At 48.9% G+C, this 16,673-nt stretch overlaps 2 protein-coding genes across 4 annotated transcripts in view; one reads left to right on the forward strand and one right to left on the reverse strand.

Annotated features, from left to right (window-relative positions):
• UNKL (unkempt family zinc finger-like) overlaps window positions 1-8,953 on the forward strand; it is a 43,096-nt gene extending 34,143 nt beyond the window's left edge. For all 3 annotated transcript variants that reach the window (XM_006763934.2, XM_006763936.2, XM_006763935.2), the window contains 5 exons: window positions 1,498-1,590; window positions 2,495-2,722; window positions 4,982-5,184; window positions 5,279-5,533; window positions 6,398-8,953. In XM_006763934.2, coding sequence (XP_006763997.1) covers window positions 1,498-1,590; window positions 2,495-2,722; window positions 4,982-5,184; window positions 5,279-5,533; window positions 6,398-6,553 — 935 coding nt within the window. In that variant the 3' untranslated portion in view covers window positions 6,554-8,953. The remainder of the gene's footprint in view (window positions 1-1,497; window positions 1,591-2,494; window positions 2,723-4,981; window positions 5,185-5,278; window positions 5,534-6,397) is intronic.
• The window catches only part of GNPTG (N-acetylglucosamine-1-phosphate transferase, gamma subunit), a gene marked incomplete at its 5' end in the record, with an annotated part of 10,840 nt that continues 3,094 nt past the window's right edge, over window positions 8,928-16,673 (reverse strand). Inside the window, 8 exons of the mRNA XM_006763937.2 lie at window positions 8,928-9,226; window positions 9,315-9,396; window positions 9,489-9,617; window positions 9,705-9,787; window positions 9,856-9,970; window positions 10,045-10,138; window positions 10,234-10,317; window positions 10,384-10,438. Coding sequence (XP_006764000.1) covers window positions 9,129-9,226; window positions 9,315-9,396; window positions 9,489-9,617; window positions 9,705-9,787; window positions 9,856-9,970; window positions 10,045-10,138; window positions 10,234-10,317; window positions 10,384-10,438 — 740 coding nt within the window. The remainder of the gene's footprint in view (window positions 9,227-9,314; window positions 9,397-9,488; window positions 9,618-9,704; window positions 9,788-9,855; window positions 9,971-10,044; window positions 10,139-10,233; window positions 10,318-10,383; window positions 10,439-16,673) is intronic.

Genomic DNA, 16,673 nt, shown 5'->3' on the forward strand with positions numbered 1-16,673 from the left:
AAATGCATCTAAAAAGGCAGCAGCCCCCTCCCCAGCGTAGGCAGGTTCCCCTGTCCCTTGAGTCGCACTTTGCTCAGCTCTTATATTTGAATGCAGTTGTTTGAACCGCCCAGCCCAGCAGCTCCTCCTGCAGCCTGGGCCCAGCTGCTTCCTGCATGACCCTGTGCAGGAGACATGGCTGTGCCTCTGACGTGGCCTGTAGTCTGGGCAAAGCCAAGTGCGGGACATGATCGGACTGGACAGTGGCTCCTCTCCTTGGGCAGCTTTAACCTGATGTTGCTGGTAGGACGTGGTCCAGGGGACTCTGTGACACTTGGGAGCAGGCAGCTGGGGGCAGGGCAGAGGTAGGAGCCTCCAAAAGCCCAGTTCACTCACCCAGAGAAGCAGGTCTGACCAGGGTCCCCGTGGTGTGTCCCCTGGGCTGTGGAGATGTCTGTCCTGGGGGCAGGGGCAGGGTAGGGTGACTGTGGCCTCTTGAAATGAGACCTGGTGCATCTGACCAGGCATCATGGGGGACTTAGGGGACCCTCAGCCACCAGGGGGGACAGGGCTCAGCTACATAGGAGAGGCCCACTTCTGGGAGGGGGCGCTGTGGGGGAGTGAGTGGGTCCCCAGAGGTGGGGGTGGAGGGAGAAAGGTGCTTAGTGGCAGAGCTCCTGCATGCTCTGCCTTCGATGCCACCATGCTCTCCTGTAGATGAGACCTACTTTGGGTGGGAACACTGCTCTGGCTCACGGGGTGTGTCCCCAGGTTTTTCTGCCTGCTGCCCCTCCCCTGGGCATTTCCCAAGGGTCTTGGGACCACACCTTCCCTGAGCTGATCCTGTGGGACCCCAGAGACTCCTGAGTCATGCTCCGGCTTAGGGGGCTGGTTGGCCTGACCTCGGCCACCCTAAGACAGCTTCCTGCTCATGTGCCGAGTCAGTGCTGCTCCCTCCGTCCTGCCTGCAGGTTTCTGAGGAAAGCTTTTGGGGGCGGGGCAGCTCCGAGGGCCCCACCGTTCGTTCCGCTTTGTTGAGCAGACGTGCCTGGGGTGTATGGTGTCCTCAGTGAACAGAGGGAATGGGAGGGACCCGCTCAGTGCTAGGGTGGGAGAGCAGGATGCGGGTCACCCTGCTGTGGCCCTGGTGCGGGGGTCGTCCCTGTGTTGGTGCGAGTGCAGCCTCACACCGTGGACTGTGAACTGCCTTCCCATGGATATCACCCTCTTGGAATTTTCTTTTACTAGTTAAGTGTTTGTACTTGGTCACATGCCGTCCCGTGAAATCTAAAAGTAGAAGCTGACTTCACTGAGGTGAGGCTGTGCTTCAGGGCCCACATGTGGGACCCCTGGAGGCTCTGGCTGTGCAGGAGGAGTGAGTCCAGCTGTGGAAGGCGGGCAGGGGTGTGTTCCCCGCCCCCAGCTCTGAGGCAGGGTGTCCCCGCTCCCCGGAGAGCCAGGCATCCTCCCTGCTGCAGCTGAGTGTTTCTGAGCAATAACAGGTGTCTTGTTGGACAGGTTCTGCCTTAGATCTCCATCTTAGTGATGTAAGCCTCGCTCCCCTGGATAAGGAGCTGGACGAGCAGGACGGAAGTGACCTGGGACCCACAGGTAAGAATGAAGACACCTGGCGCTCTTGTCGGTGCCTGGGGCTGGCCGGGCCTTTCCTTTCGAGAACCCTTAAATGGTCCTAGGGTGGGAGAGGTCCCATCCCCTTCCTCCAGGACCCTGCAGCCCCGGCAGGACCAGCCTTACATCTCCTCAGTTTGCCTCCATCTGAGCAAAGTGGCCCCTGCAGAGATGGATGGGGGGGGGGGGGGGGTGCAGAACGGGGGCCACGGACAGCCAGCCTTCACAGCCTTCCGAAATGTTTAGCCACTGCATTGGCATGAAGACGGATAGAAACACATACTGAATTGTTTTCTATGGCCTAAAAGCTCATCTTTTTCTTCTTTTTTAAAATATGTTTTTTATTGATTTCAGAGAGGAAGGGGGAGAGAGGTAGAAACATCAATGATGAGAATCATTGATCGGCTGCATCCTGCACACCCCCTAGTGGGGATCGAGCCCACAACCCGGGCATGTGTCCTCACAGAAATGGAACTGTGACCTCCTGGTTCATAGGCCGATGCTCAACCACTGAGCCACCCCAGATGGGCTTATCTTTTTCTTCTGATGTTAAAACACATTGATGTTTCTGGGGGCCCTAAACGTCCTGGGACCACCATGCCAGTGGGTACGTTGGCTGTTGGGTCCTAGTGGGTGTCTGTCTCTGTGGGATCCCTGCTGAAACCCTTGTCCTGTGCACTTGCCACTTGTCTGAGTGGTTGGGAGCTATGGACACATCTGTCTCTGCACTGCCACGTGGTCGCTGCAGGCCTGGGACCCCCAGCACCCTCACCCTGTGCCCCCTCGCCCTGGCTGCTGCACCCCAGCTCAGAGGCAATGCTGTGCTGTTTCCTGGGCAGAGGTCTGCTGCTGCCTCTCACTAACCCGGCCCCTCCACTCTGCACAGGTCAGAGGTCGCTGGGGGGCTCAGAGCCCGTCACCATTCCTGGCTGCCTGGCCCGCTCCCCATCCCTGCAATCCTCGTCATCCCTGTCCACCTCCCCGCTCAGCTCGCTCTCCCAGTCCTTGTCGGGGCCTCTTGTCTCCTCGGCCATGACGCCCCCCCAGCAGCCGCCACCCCTCAAGTCGGAGCCCAGGGTGCTGGGCTCCTCGGCCTCGTCCTACAACTCCCTAGGTGAGCTGGGGCTCGTGGGGGAGGGGCTACCCTATAGCGGCATTTACTGCTGAGCAAACCGAGGTGCGGGTGGGTGTCCCCACTTGGTTGCCCCTCAGTTAAGGCTCCATCGTGCCGCCTGCACACTCCCTGTGGTGTGGGCCTTGGCATACATCCCAGGTGACCCCTTGTCCACACGTCTGCTGCTTGGCCGGTGTTGCCCTGGGGCTCGGACCCGGATTCACTTGTCTACCTTTGTCAGGGGCTCTGTGCCCTGGCCATGGTGTGACAGCACTGCAGCGCGACCTGCCGTGCACACTCACGGGTGCAGTGGAGCTTCTGAGGCTGTGCAGGGGCGACGTACCAGAGACCCAACACAGGAGCAGGCGGATGTGCAAAAATGGGAACAGTGCCATTTCTTGTTTTACGTTATCCTTTCATTGAAAAGTGTTGCTTTATGTAACCTGTTATACTTTAAAAGAATTAGTATTTTTAAATATCTCTTTAATTCCCAACTGATCATGCACCACCTGACGACTTTTTGGTCAACAGACTGCATATGTGACGTGGCCCCTAGGGTTCTAATGGAGCTGCATTTCTGTGAGAAATGGGGGGCTCTGTGGTTCAGGGGGAACTGTCTTCTCTGGTGGGAGCAGTATATGTGGAGCTTGGCAGCAGATTTCCCCTCTCAGCGCCTCCGTTTAGAGTCGGTTAGTCCTTCCGTCAGTCACCGGCCTGTGTCAGCACAGAAGGCGCCCGCCCTTGCAGGGTCATCGCTGTACATTGTTTGAGGACCTCAGCTCCTGTCCGGTCCATAGGCGGGGCTTAACAAGGACTGAGTGCCGCTGCCACTTTTTTTTTCTTTTTTCAAATATGTTTGTATTGATTTCAGAGAGGAAGGAAGAGGGAGAGAGGGATAGAAACATCAGTGATGAGAGGGAATCAGTGATCGGCTGCCTCCTGCACATCCCCTCCCGAGGATGGAGCCTGCAGCCTGAGCATGTGCCCCTGACCGGGAATCAAACTGTGACCTCCTGGTTCATAGGTTGATGCTCAACCACAGCCACGCCGGCCATGCAGCCACTTTAGAGGATGGTTTCTGTGGCATGTGGAGCCAGTCCGTCCCTGTACTTTGGAAATATTTTCAGGTTGTAATGCTGTAAAGTATAGATAAGGTTTTTTTCTTCCATTAATTCAGTGACAGTGAGAGCCGTTTATGCCAGTTGAGTCAATAGAACCAAATTCCCAAAGTCGAAATACTGAGTCCTCAGTTCTACCCCCTCTCCATGTTAAACACCCCCCTTTTTTAATGAAAACCACGGGGTTCTTTAATCTGACCACTGCTCCAACACGCAGTAGCCAAAACTACATGGCCATGACAGTGCACGTTCCTTTCTCTCTCCGGCTTCGCTTTCATTCTGACTAATCCTCTCCCTCCTGGCAGTCGCTGTTGCGATCGGGTCTCACCCAAACAGTCTCTCCTTGTACTTCCAGTCGGTCCAGCCCACATCTGTTCAGGGAGCAGCACTGACCGCTTCAGTGTTGTTCTGACCCGCCGGGAGGGTGTGGGACAGTGTCTCTGAAGTCTGCGGCAGTGGCAGCAATAACCTGGGCCTCATTCACTCACCACTCACTCTCCCGGAGCAACTGCTGCCAGGCTTGCCAGCTCAGTACTAAGTGCCCTCCACAGGTGCGCCATTGTTCACCTTTCATACTGTACTTCTACTACTGTATCTTCTGTTTAGATACACAAAAACTTACCGTTGTGTTACCGTTTCCTACAGTATTTCATACGGTGACACGCGGTACAGGCCTGTAGCTGTACCGATGGCTCAGGTGTGCAGCAGTGTGCAGCGGGCTACACGACACCTTTTCGGGTTGTGTAAGTGCACTCCGTGTTGTTGACACAGTAACGAAATTGCCTGATGGTGCATTTCTCAAACTTTCCCCTTTGTCAAGTGACACATGACTCTGTCAACAAGTGTCACGTTGTCTATTGCGGGAGCTCGTTAAACCCAAGCTCTCTGGGGCCTCAGGACCCTACATGTGTCAAGGATTCCTGGGACCAGAGTTTGCGAAGTCCTGCTCCACAGGCTGCAGTCACAGAAACGTGGAATTCATTTCTTTCTGTTTAAACCCCACAGGTGGCTGGAGGGGGGCCTGGCTGGAAGGGCAGGGGCAGCAGCCTTGTCTGTGGAGCCCCCGAGGTCCCAGGTCCTGCCTGGGTGTCCGTGAAGTCTCAGCACGCCCGGGGCTGACTTCTCTCTCCTCCACACGCAGGTCTGAATGGCGTCCCTGGGAGCATCTGGGACTTTGTTTCCGGCAGCTTCTCTCCCAGCCCGTCCCCCATTCTGAATGCCGGCCCCACATCCACTGCAAGTGCAAGTCCAAACGGCGCCGAACTGGCACGGGTCAGGCGGCAGCTGGACGAGGCCAAGAGGAAGATCAGGCAGTGGGAGGAGTCGTGGCAGCAAGTGAAGCAGGTGAGTCCTGGGGAGGTGCCAAGCTCAGGGGAGACCAGTGTGTATGCAGGGTGCCCCCGCCCCGTGCCAGCCACTACAGCCCCCTGGGTTTCAGGCCTGTGACGCATGGCAGCGGGAGGCCAAGGAGGCAAAGGAGCGTGCGCTGGCAGCAGACAGTGCCCGGCAGCTGGCACTGCAGAAGAAGGAGGAGGTGGAGGCCCAGTTCAGGCAGCTGCAGGAGGAGCTGGAAGGCCGGGGCATGTCCACACTCCCGGGGCTGCGGGGCTGCAGCGACATCGGTGCCATCTCACTGCCCAAGCTACAGTCGCTGCAGAGTCAGCTACGCCTGGATCTGGAGGCGGTGGACGGGGTGAGTCCTGGTTTAGGCTCCCAAGGTACCCGATGTCTGCCCCTGGCTGTGTGTGGGACAGGGGATGGCTGGGACCTGGCTTACCACTCCTTCTCCCATGCGGTCCTTCTCTCATTGCTCCTCAGATGGCAGCTCACGCTCTGCCCCCAGGAGTGTGTGCACCACCTCTCCTGCCAGTCTGGCCCTCCCTTCCATTCTGGAATCTTCCACGTTAGCCCGCTCCTGTGCCCTCATGGATAGAATCATGCCCCTCTTGCCCCAAACAGTTGGAAGGAACCATGGTGTATGTTTGAGGCATGTCACTGATCACCTTTGCCCAATTTCATTATTTTTTTCTGGAGTAGCAAAAACCTGGTGTTCAGCTTAGCTAGAAACTTCTTCCACACCCGGGCATTTTGTTAGAACTCGGAGCATCTGGAAGGTTCTAAAGGCCTGCCTCTTGACACTCTCCTCCTCTGCTGACTGTGGCCAAGGTCTGGCTGCAGTGCACGTACCCAATCGCTTCGCCTCCGAGGCACTGTCTGCAGGCTGTGGCTCTTCCCTGGTTTGAGGGCTGGGTCTCAGGTCAGGGTTCCGGTTCCACTGAGCCCGAATCTGGACCCACTAGCCACAGGTCATGGGCCTCCATCCTGGCCTGGTCCTTCCCACGCAGGCTTGGACCCCAGGAGCCAGTCTTCCACTTAAAGGTCTTATGGAAAAGCAGCTCTACCTCCATCTCTGTGTTCCTGGGGTGACCCCTGGCACGGGTGTCCCATCCTAGCCCTGAGCCTTCCTGCGCTCGCCATTATCTCACGTGCTCTCCATCACCTCGGGGGCCAGTGGTGGGAAGGGGCCTTCGGTGACCCGCCAACCTCTCCCCTGCAGGTGATCTTCCAGCTCAGAGCAAAGCAGTGCGTGGTATGTGGAGAGCCGGCCCGCGGCGCCGTCCTGCAGCCCTGCCAGCACCGTGTGCTCTGCGAGCCCTGTGTGGCCAGTGCGCCCGAGTGCCCCTACTGCGAGGGCCAGCCCCTCCAGTGGTGACAGCAGCCATGGTGGCCTCACTTCCTGGTGCCACCGACGTCGGGACCCCAGCCCAGCTGCATCGTTTCATGGTATTCTCGTAGACCTTAAAGGCAAACCCACGCACCCACCTGTCTGCGGCCCAGGTTTCGGGTGGGCACAGTAATGACATGGGGTTTGCGGTCCTGACACTACTGTGACCACATCCTGGGAGTTCACGTCCCAGCCAAGCACTTTGTAAGCAGAGGAATTTACGTGGACGGTCTCAGCTGCTATAAGCTGCTTTCTAGGTTCATGTCTTTTTAATATGCCATATGAAGCTTTGTATGTGTACTGTGAACTTAAAGTATTTCCTATCAGTTTATTGTAATTCATAGTATGGTAAATATATTAGATTTCATATTCTGAAATTAGTACTTATGAAATGAGCATTTATCTAGTAGTGAGAAATGCCTAGGATTTTTATAGGTTTTAAATTAAGTGCAAATAGTATTTATAGCAGAGTGATTATTGAAAGACATACATTTAGATGTTTTTAATTTTATGAAAGGAACTGTTCCTAACCATGTGCTCGTGCACACTAATTGGAGTTTTATTTCCCAGCACCGTGCAAAATGAGGGAGCTCAGTCACGCATCTACGACCCGTGGCCACTTTTTCTAAGTGCCTGTGCCTTGCAAAAGGAGAACGGTTCGCTTGGTTTTATTTTCTCCCTTGAAACTTTCTAAGACAATTTGATACTCATGAAAAGTGCAACCAAGGGGGTACATCTGTTTTACAGGCCGCTCTGCACAGTTTCCTGGAGCTGGCCCCTGGGCACTCCCCACAACCTGGGACCACCTGGACTCCTGCCAGAGTGGGCAGGCTCGCCCGTCTTCAGCACATTAACTTCAGGCGACACTTTGGACACTGTTGTCGGAACTGTGTGTCTAGGTATTGTCAGTCATCCGTGAAGACCTGCTGTGCCCTGAGGACCTGGCTCTAATGCTGGTCCCCGGGCCCCCAAGTAGCAGCCTGGCTTCAGGTCCATGGAGGAAACGCCCGAGAACGGGTCTGATTTAGTGATGACCTGAGTCTTCTCGGTCTACAGTGAGTCATTTTTTTTCTAGAAATCTGGGAAGAAGTAAAAGATGTCTGTAGTTTACCCCAACTTTTCAGTGAGGCCAATCTAGATTGCTGTGAGGAAATCTTCGCAGAACCTGCCATTTGGGAGGCAGGAGCAGGTACTGGCCCCTCTAGCCTGGAAGTAAACACTTGTGTTTCTACTTGCCTGGGGCTTTGCCAAAGAATTTTAATAGCATTTTTAAAGTGCAAAGTGACTAGGTAAAAATTTTTATCAGTGACCAAATTAGAATGTATTTACTATAGTAAGTTTAAAACATTTTTAACGTAAGACAAACTGATAAACAGTTATCATTTTAAAGGTGGATCCATGACATTCCACAGCTAGTGTGCTACTAAAGGTTAACTATTGACTTGGTTTTAATAAATCCTGTTTTTAATTATAGTGATAATGATTTATTAGGTCTTAGAAATTACGTATATTTTGTGCTGTTATCACTGTTTAAAATTATTTTTTATTAATATTTATGCACTTGTTTTCCATGTTAGGCCTTCGGCCTTTTTGGGGATAACAGGACCGTGTTTATTACTGATATCTAGCCTAGACATTTTACAATTATAAACAATTAAGAACAATTAAGCTTTAGGTCTATTTATAAGCTACTCGGCCAGTTCTGTGGAGTTTGGGGGCCATAGTGTAGTGCCCACAGGGGTACCACAGCTGGTGTTCGGGCGCAGCCCTTGAGCACTTACCCTTCTCAGGTCAGAACTGGCTCTGAGAATAGATGTGTGGTGGGAAGACCAAAGAACCACCCAGAATGGAACTCCCAGGTGCCCGGGCGCAGTTAGGGCTGTCATTGTGGTACACTCCCAGGGGGCTGCTCCTTGGGGTCCTCCCCCACCACCTGCAGGGGCCCTGAGGGAGCCACCCTTTGCAGGCCTCATGGGCTTAGGGGCCTCACCATCCCCTCTGTGGGTGGGAGGGGAGTGCTGGGTGTAGCAGTGAAAGCTGTGTGGTGCTCAGTGTCTCAGCTCTAGTGCTCAATATTAGCAGTAATATTATTGTCATACTACTCGTGCAGCTGATCAGCAAACCTCACTCAGTGTGTGGACGCTTCATGTGGACTAATTTATGAAAGCCCCCCATCTGTATGTTTATTCTGAGTATTAGATGAGAATGTTATTGGAATGGAATTTTCTTAACCCAGAAGGTAGTATTTATAAGGCATAATCATTTTAGTGAATTGTTTAAAGTTGTTAACACTTGTTTAAATTTTTTTACACTACAACATTTATGCAATGGTTTACAGAATTCATGGAATTATTTTTATCAGTATGGAATTAAAACTTTGAATCTTTATTTGTCCGTATCTTTGGATACAATCCTAAGAGCCACTGGCCTGGGAGGCACAGAGGAAGCACACCCTGCCCGTCGCGTGCTTTTCTGGGGCCTTCTCGCTCTGCACCAGGGTCCCGGCCTGCTGCTCTTCCTGATACAGGGCGCCAGTCTGCTCTGTCTTCAGCCCCCTCCCAGGTCATAAGGTGTTCCCAAGCAGCCCTGGGCTGCCAAGTAGCTGCTCTGCTGTCCTGTCTGTGGGTATCTTGGAGCCCAAGTGCTCAGAGCTGGAAGTTTCTACCAAAACACCAGGAGGTGACAGGTCAGGGTCTGGCTCACAGGCAGCAAGTCCCAAGGTGGGCTTGGGCCCCCAGGCGCGACTTACCCACAGGCTTAGTGTAGGGGATGCCATGTTGGGTCAGCACACTTTGAAGTCTTTTAATCTCCTTTGATAGTTCTTTATGTGCCTGAAACAGAGAAGTTCAAAGGGCACGTCAGGCCCCTGGGCGGGAGGCCGTCTGTGTCCAGAGAACTCGGCTGCCACCCTCCCAATCTGTACCTTACTGCAGCTGTCCAAGGTCTCAAACACCAGACCCTGAGCACCGCCTTCCTGTGTGGATTCACTTTCTTCTGGGGTCTTTAAATAGCCAGCATCCTGAAAAAGTGCTCTGAGCAACTTCTCATAGCCCTGCAGGTCAAAGATGAAGAGGGAACCCCTCATAAGTTCCTCGCTGTGCTGCACCCAGCCAAGGGGGTGCCCACCGCAGCACCTCACCTGGGCAGTGATTAGCTCGTCGGCCAGGTCCTGCTCCACCTGGTCCCACCGCTGCTGCAGGGCCGTAGGCAGGGCTGGGTACACTAAGATCCAAGTGAACTCAGACTTAGCCGAGCGCCTCTCCCCCACCCCCCGGGCTCCAGCATCCTACCTAACAAGGAGTGGGGGTGGCAGACCAGGGGCGTCTCGAAGGTCAGCGCGTAGACACAGGTGCTCGGCTCAGACACATGAGCCAATCGGTTGGTTTTTCCACAGGTAAGCTCCACCTGGGGGGGAACGTGGTTGGTGAGTGGGTAAAGCAGCCACCCCGCTCCCCAGGCCACACCCTACACAGCTCCACCTTGCTCTGCCGGCTCCGGGAGTGGCAGGAGTCACCGTCCCTCATCCACATGCCCCTGAAGGTGTTATTGGCGATTTCCCACTCGTGCCAGATGCTGAGGAGGAGCAGAGCGTAAGTTTGGGTTGGGTTGGGGGCGCGCTCTACACCAAGCAGCCTGTAGCTACTCACTCATCCCCATACCCAGCTCACCCGAGGATCCCACTGTAGGCGTTCCAGCGGAAGGTCTGCTCATGCTGGGTCACGTTGTGGAATGGGCAGAACTCGTACTTGTACCTGGGGGTACAGCTGCTGTCAGGGGTGTTCCCAGCCCCCGCCCCTGCCACCCCTCCCCTCACTCACGTGGACTCCACCAGGCTGAAGCACTTGCCAGAAAGTCTGAAGAGATGCGCAGGCCCTAGAAGGGGGGAAATGCCACATGCTGAGTCCCGTGTAAGAGCAGGCACGTGGAAAAGCGGACCAGCAGAAAAAAGTGACAACCCACAAAACGGGGGCCATTCAGGAAAAAGGTTGGTTTAAACTTTAAAAATGGAGCACAAGAGTTTGGGTGATGTCAGCAAAATCTTAGACTAAGCTCCAAGCTCGTTTCCCTGTGAAACATCAAAAGAGCAAGCAGGAACAGGCTGGCTGACCTAGGAGGAGTTCAGAAAAACAGGTTTACAGCAACCACGTGGACAGAAGAACAAAAGCACCTTCAAGCTGGTAGCACAGGTGTCTTGTGCCACCCCCTAACCCTCCTGCGTGGTCACAAGGAGCAGGCCGACCGTATCTGCAACATTCCAACCTGGCTTGGGGCTGCCGGAGGACTGGTCTTTGTTTTGCCTACCTCAGACCTCAGGTGGGAAAAGCGGGCACTGCTCATGAAAGCTGCAGGGGGCCTAGAGACTCGGAAGTTTGAGGCAAGACTCTAGGAAGTAAAGACATGTACATGTCTAATAGCGAGGTGCACCTCAGGCTGCTCTCTATGCTCAGAATATGCCCAGATATTGGTGACGATCTGCCCCATCGTAGAGCCAGTCTGCAAACTAACTGGCAGAGGTATCTGTTTTCAAAGACCCATTTTTCAATAAAAATTACAAGGCATACTAAGAAACAGGAACACACTGCCTATTCAAAGGCAAATACTGACAGAACCACCTGAGAGAAGCCCAAACAGTGGACTTATTAAAAACTTTATTTATTTTTAAATGTATTTATTGATTTTGGAGAGAGAGAAACATCAATTGGCTGCCTTCTGCATGCTCCCTACTAAGGATTAATCCTTCAACCCAGGTATGTGCCCTGACCAGAAATCGGGGACCAGCCACCTCTTGGTGCGTGGGATAATGCTCAACCAACTGAGCCACACCACCACAGCCAGGGCTACTAAACACTTAAATATCTCAAATATGCTCCAAAAACTAAAAGAAAACACAAATAACTAAAGGATATCAGGAAAATGATGTGAGCTGAGGTAGATCTGAACAGACAGAAGAATCAGTGACCAGAGCCTAAGAAACCTGTGGGACACATGGGCGTCCCCGAAGGAAAAGAGAAAGGGACAGAGAGATTAGTTGAGGAAATGATTGTCAAGAACTTCCCAATTTGATAAAAGACATGAATCTCCAAATCCCAGAAGCTCCAAGAATAATGAACTCAGACCCACATCAAGACACAAGAGACAAATGTCAAAAACCAAGTCTTGACAAGTAGATGGAATTACAGCAAAATGTGCTCAATGTATTTGCCTGCGTACAACACTGGGAGATGTGTTTGCCAGTAAGTTGCTCATCACAAGAGCCCCAGACTTGGGGGTGTAATCTCCGGCAACTTGCATGAAAGAAGGGTTTTCTGTGCTGCGAAATGCACAGAACTTATACTTTGCTATGCACGACTGTTCCTGCAATTGATATTGTGTGAAACCTGGGAGGGTGGTCTTTGGGGTTCTCGGGGGCCAATGGTAATTTTTGAGTTGGGGAGCCAATTTGGGGTGGGGAATTTCACCTGGGCTTCTGCTCTTTAACTATATAAACATTTATCTGTATCTCTATGTCCCGGTCTGGGGGGCAGGAGGAATCTATAAAAGACCAACAGTCTTACTTTTTACTTTATCTTACTATACTTCACAAAGGTTCTAAATGTGAAGAGTTTACTTGGATTGCAGTAGCCCATTGGTTCATATATTTAAATAAAATGGTCTACAACTCTTTTTCAAACAAACAAACAAACAAACAAGTCTTGAAAGCTGTAAGAAGTGACCTGTCTTCAGTAAGACTATCAGCTGATTTCTCTGCAGAAACTTTGGAAACCAGAAAGCAGTGGGATGAAAATCCGACCGAGGATTCTACTAGTACATCCAGGGAAAATATCCTCCAAAAAGAAGGTAAACAAAAGCTGAGGAAGTTCACTGTCAATTAGACCTGACCTACAAGAAATGCTGAAGGGAGTCCTTCAAGTTAAAATGAAAGGACTATAAAAACCTCCAGTAAAGGGCAAATTACAAAGCCAGCATTGCTATTCTGCTTTGTAAATACACAGAGTTTAAAAGACAAATGCATAAAAAATTATAAATCTATGTTAGCAGGTGCACAATGTTTAAGAGGTAATCTGTAAAAACAAGGTTGATAGAGAAACAGCTGTGTAGGAGTAGTTTTATATACAATTGAAGTTAAGATGGTATAAACTCAAATAGACTAAGAACTTTAGAATGTTACATAATCCCCATAGTAACCACTGATAAAAATAACTATATGTAAAATATACACGAAGGGGGAAACGTGGAAAATCAAACATGTCACCTAAGAAAAACAATCAATAAAAACTAATGGACGAGCCCTGGCCTGTGTGGTTCAGTGGCTAGAGCTTAGGCCCACGCACAGCAGGACCACAGGTTCGAGTCCTGTCAAGGGCACATACCTGGGTTGTAAGTTTGATTCCCCACCCAGTTTGGGGGTGTACAGAGGCAACCAATTGACGTCTCTCCGTCTTTCTCTCTCTTCCCTTCCCTCCCTTCCACTCTTTCTAAAAATGGAAAAAATATCCTTGGGTGAGGATTAACAACAAAAAACTAATGGAAGAAACAAAGGACAAAATCAATAAAAACATGTATTTTTTAAAAGCACTGATTGGCCCGGCTGGTGGTGTTCAGTGGTTAAGTACTGATCTATGAACCAGGAGGTCACAGTTCAATTCCCAGCCAGGGCACAAGCCTGGGTCACGGGCTCGATCCCCAGTAGGGAGTGTGCAGGAGGCAGCTGATCAATGTTTCTTTCTCTCCCCCTCTCCCTTCCTGTGTGAAATCAATAAAAATATATTTAAGCCAGGGCCGGTTTGGCTCAGTGGATGGAGCGTCGGCCTGCGGACTGGGGGGTCCCGGGTTCGATTCCGGTCAGGGGTGTGTGCCTGGGTTGCAGGCACATCCCCAGTGGGAGATGTGCAGGGGGCAGCTGATCGATGTTTCTCTCTCATTGATGTTTCTAACTCTCTCTCTCCCTTCCTCTCTGTGAAAAATCAATAAAATATATTTTAAAAAAAAGATTTACCTAAAAAAGGCACAGATTGGCCAAATGAACTGAAAATAAGTTACTTATATGAGACTCACTTTAGGTCTTTAGACTTATTTTAGTATGTTACATAATCCCCATAGTAACCACTGATAAAAATAACTATATGTAAAATATACACGAAGGGGGGAAAAGTGGAAAACCTACACAAGCAGGTTGAAAATGAAAAGATGGAACATTCTCCAGAACAGACCATATATTATGACACAAAACTATTTGTTAATAAACTTAAAAAGACTGAAATCACAGTTACTTTTCTGATCACACTGAAAAATAGAAATCAATAAAGAGTGGGAAACTCACAACTATATGGAAATTAAATAACACAATCACTTGGTCAAAGAAGAAATTACAAGGGAAGTTAGAAAATACATTCAAACAAAAACACAAGATACCGAAACTTACAGGATACAGTGGAAGCAATGCTAAGCAGGAAATTTATTGCTGTAAAAACATCCAAGCCTTGGCCGGTTTGGCTCAGTGGATAGAGCATTGGCCTGTGGACTGCTGGGTTCGGGGTTTGATTCTGAACAAAGGCATGTACCGCCATTGCAGGCTCCCAGCCCTGGTTGGGGAGCATGCGGGAAGCAACCAATCGATGTGTCTCTCTCACATCAGTGTTTCTGTCACATCAGTGTTTCTGGCCAGGCTGAGGAACCCCACCCGTACACGAATTCATGCACTGAGCCTCTAGTAAATAAAAAAAAAGTATATATATGAAAAAATTCAAATATAAGATTTCAAATCAATAACCTAAATTTTAATATGTCAGAAAAAGAGCATATTAAACTCAAAGCAGCAGGAAGAAAGAGGAAATTTATCAGTAAAACCAAAAGTTCATTCTTGAAATCAAGTTGGTTCAAAAGAAATCAACAAATCTTTAGCTAGACTGTTTAAGGAAAAAAGATTACTCAAATTATTAAAATCAGAAATAAAAGGAGAGTCATTACTATCAATTTTACAGAAATAAAAAGGATTATAAGAATACTATGGCCGAAACCGGTTTGGCTCAGTGGATAGAGCGTCGGCCTGCGGACTGAAGGGTCCCAGGGTCGATTCCGGTCAAGGGCATGTACCTGGGTTGGGGGCACATTCCCAGTAGGAGATGTGCAGGAGGCAGCTGATCGATGTTTCTCTCTCATCGATGTTTCTAACTTTCTATCTCTCTCTCCCTTCCTCTCTGTAAAAGATCAATAAAATATATTTTTAAAAAAAGAATACTATGAACAACTTGATAACCAACAGATTAATAACCTAGATCAGTGATGGTGAACCTTTTGAGCATTGGTAGAATTAACATTATTAAAATGTCCATACTACCCAAAGCAATCTACAGATTCAATGTAATCCTTATTAAATTACCAAGGGCATATTTCAATGTTATTGCTTGTTTTTCAAATAAATAAATAAATAAATAAACAAACACCCCCCGCACACACACACTCCACTTATCACACCTACAGAGCATCAAACTTTCTACACTTCATTTACTTCTTTGTTTATTGCCTACACCCCATTAAATTCTCAAGTCCATGAGGACAAGTATTGTATGTTTTGTTCTTTCTGTATCCTCAGCACAGACCCTAACACACATAGTATTCAATTAAAAAATTATTGCAATTTGTTTCTCATGTTTAATACTCACGTATCACCCTGACTAGTTTAGCTCAGTGGATAGAGCGTCGGCCTGCGGCTAAATGAACTGGACAATTCACACACAATTATCAATTCTTCTCAAATTCTTCCCAAAAAACTAAAGGGGAGAAATACTTCCTGACTCAATTTTCTAAGGCCGCATTCCCCTGACAACAAAGCCAGAAAGACACATTACAAGAAAAGAAAATTAAAGATCAACATCTCTTATGAATATTAATGTAAAACCCCCCAACAAAATACTAGCAAACTGAATTCAATAACACATTAAATGGACTCTACGCCATGGCCAAGTAGGTTAATCCTAGATTGTAAGGATGGTCCAAAAGACAAAAACCAATCAACTAATAGTATACCCACTAACAGAAAGCGGGGATAATCACATGATCATCTCAACTGTTCTAGAAGCACCTGACAAAATTCAACAGTTTCACCATAAAAAACTCAACAAATGAGGAAGACAAGGAGGCTTCTTTAACATAGTAACAGCATCTATGCACAATCCATAGCTAACATCATACTCAATGGTGAAAAACTGAAAGCATCCCCCAAGATCAGAAACACGACAAGGATGCTCATAGCACTGCTATGCACTATTCAACTTCATACTGAAAGTTCTAGCCAGAGCAATTAGGCTAGTAGTAAATAGTAGTAGTAGTAGTAGTAATAAAAATAATAAAAGGATGAATTGGAGAGGAAGAAGTAAAATTACTTTGTCATGTTTGCAGGTGGCATATTTATAAACGTAGAAAACCCTACAAAAATCTGCTAGAGCAAATAAATTCAGCAAAGTTGCAGGATATAAAATTGATGCTCAAAACCCAGTGTGTTTCTATACACTAACAATGAACAATCCAAAAAAAGAAATTTAAGAAAATGTTTCCATTTACAATAACATCGAATAGAAAAGGAAAAACATTTAGGAATAAATTTATTCAAGGAGGCACAACACTTATCCCCTGAAAACTACAAGCTACTGCTGAAAGAAATTAAAGATATACATAAATAGGAAAATTTCCTGTTTCCATGGATAAAAAGATTTAATATTAAGATCTCAACTACCGAAAGTGGCCTAGTTATTCAATGTAATCCATATCCAAATCCCAACGGTACTGGAAGTGCTAGCCACAGTGGTCAGACAAGAAAACATAAAAGGATTCCAAATTGGAAAGTAAAACTCTCATTATTCGCAGATGACATGATATTGTACACAGAAAACCCTAAAGACTCTACCAAAAAACTAGATTTAATAAATGAATCCAGCAGTGTAGCAGGATACAAAATTAACACCCAAAAAACCTATGGCATTTTTTTACACCAATAATGAATTGTCAGAAAGAGAAATTGAACAATCCCATTAACCACTGCAACAAAAAAATTAAGATACTTAGGAATAAACTTAATCAAGGAGGTAAAAGACTTGTACTTGGAAAACTG

The sequence above is a fragment of the Myotis davidii genome, unplaced genomic scaffold (genome assembly GCF_000327345.1).
Source record: "Myotis davidii unplaced genomic scaffold, ASM32734v1 scaffold599, whole genome shotgun sequence".
In the NCBI taxonomy this organism is placed as follows: domain Eukaryota; kingdom Metazoa; phylum Chordata; class Mammalia; order Chiroptera; family Vespertilionidae; genus Myotis; species Myotis davidii.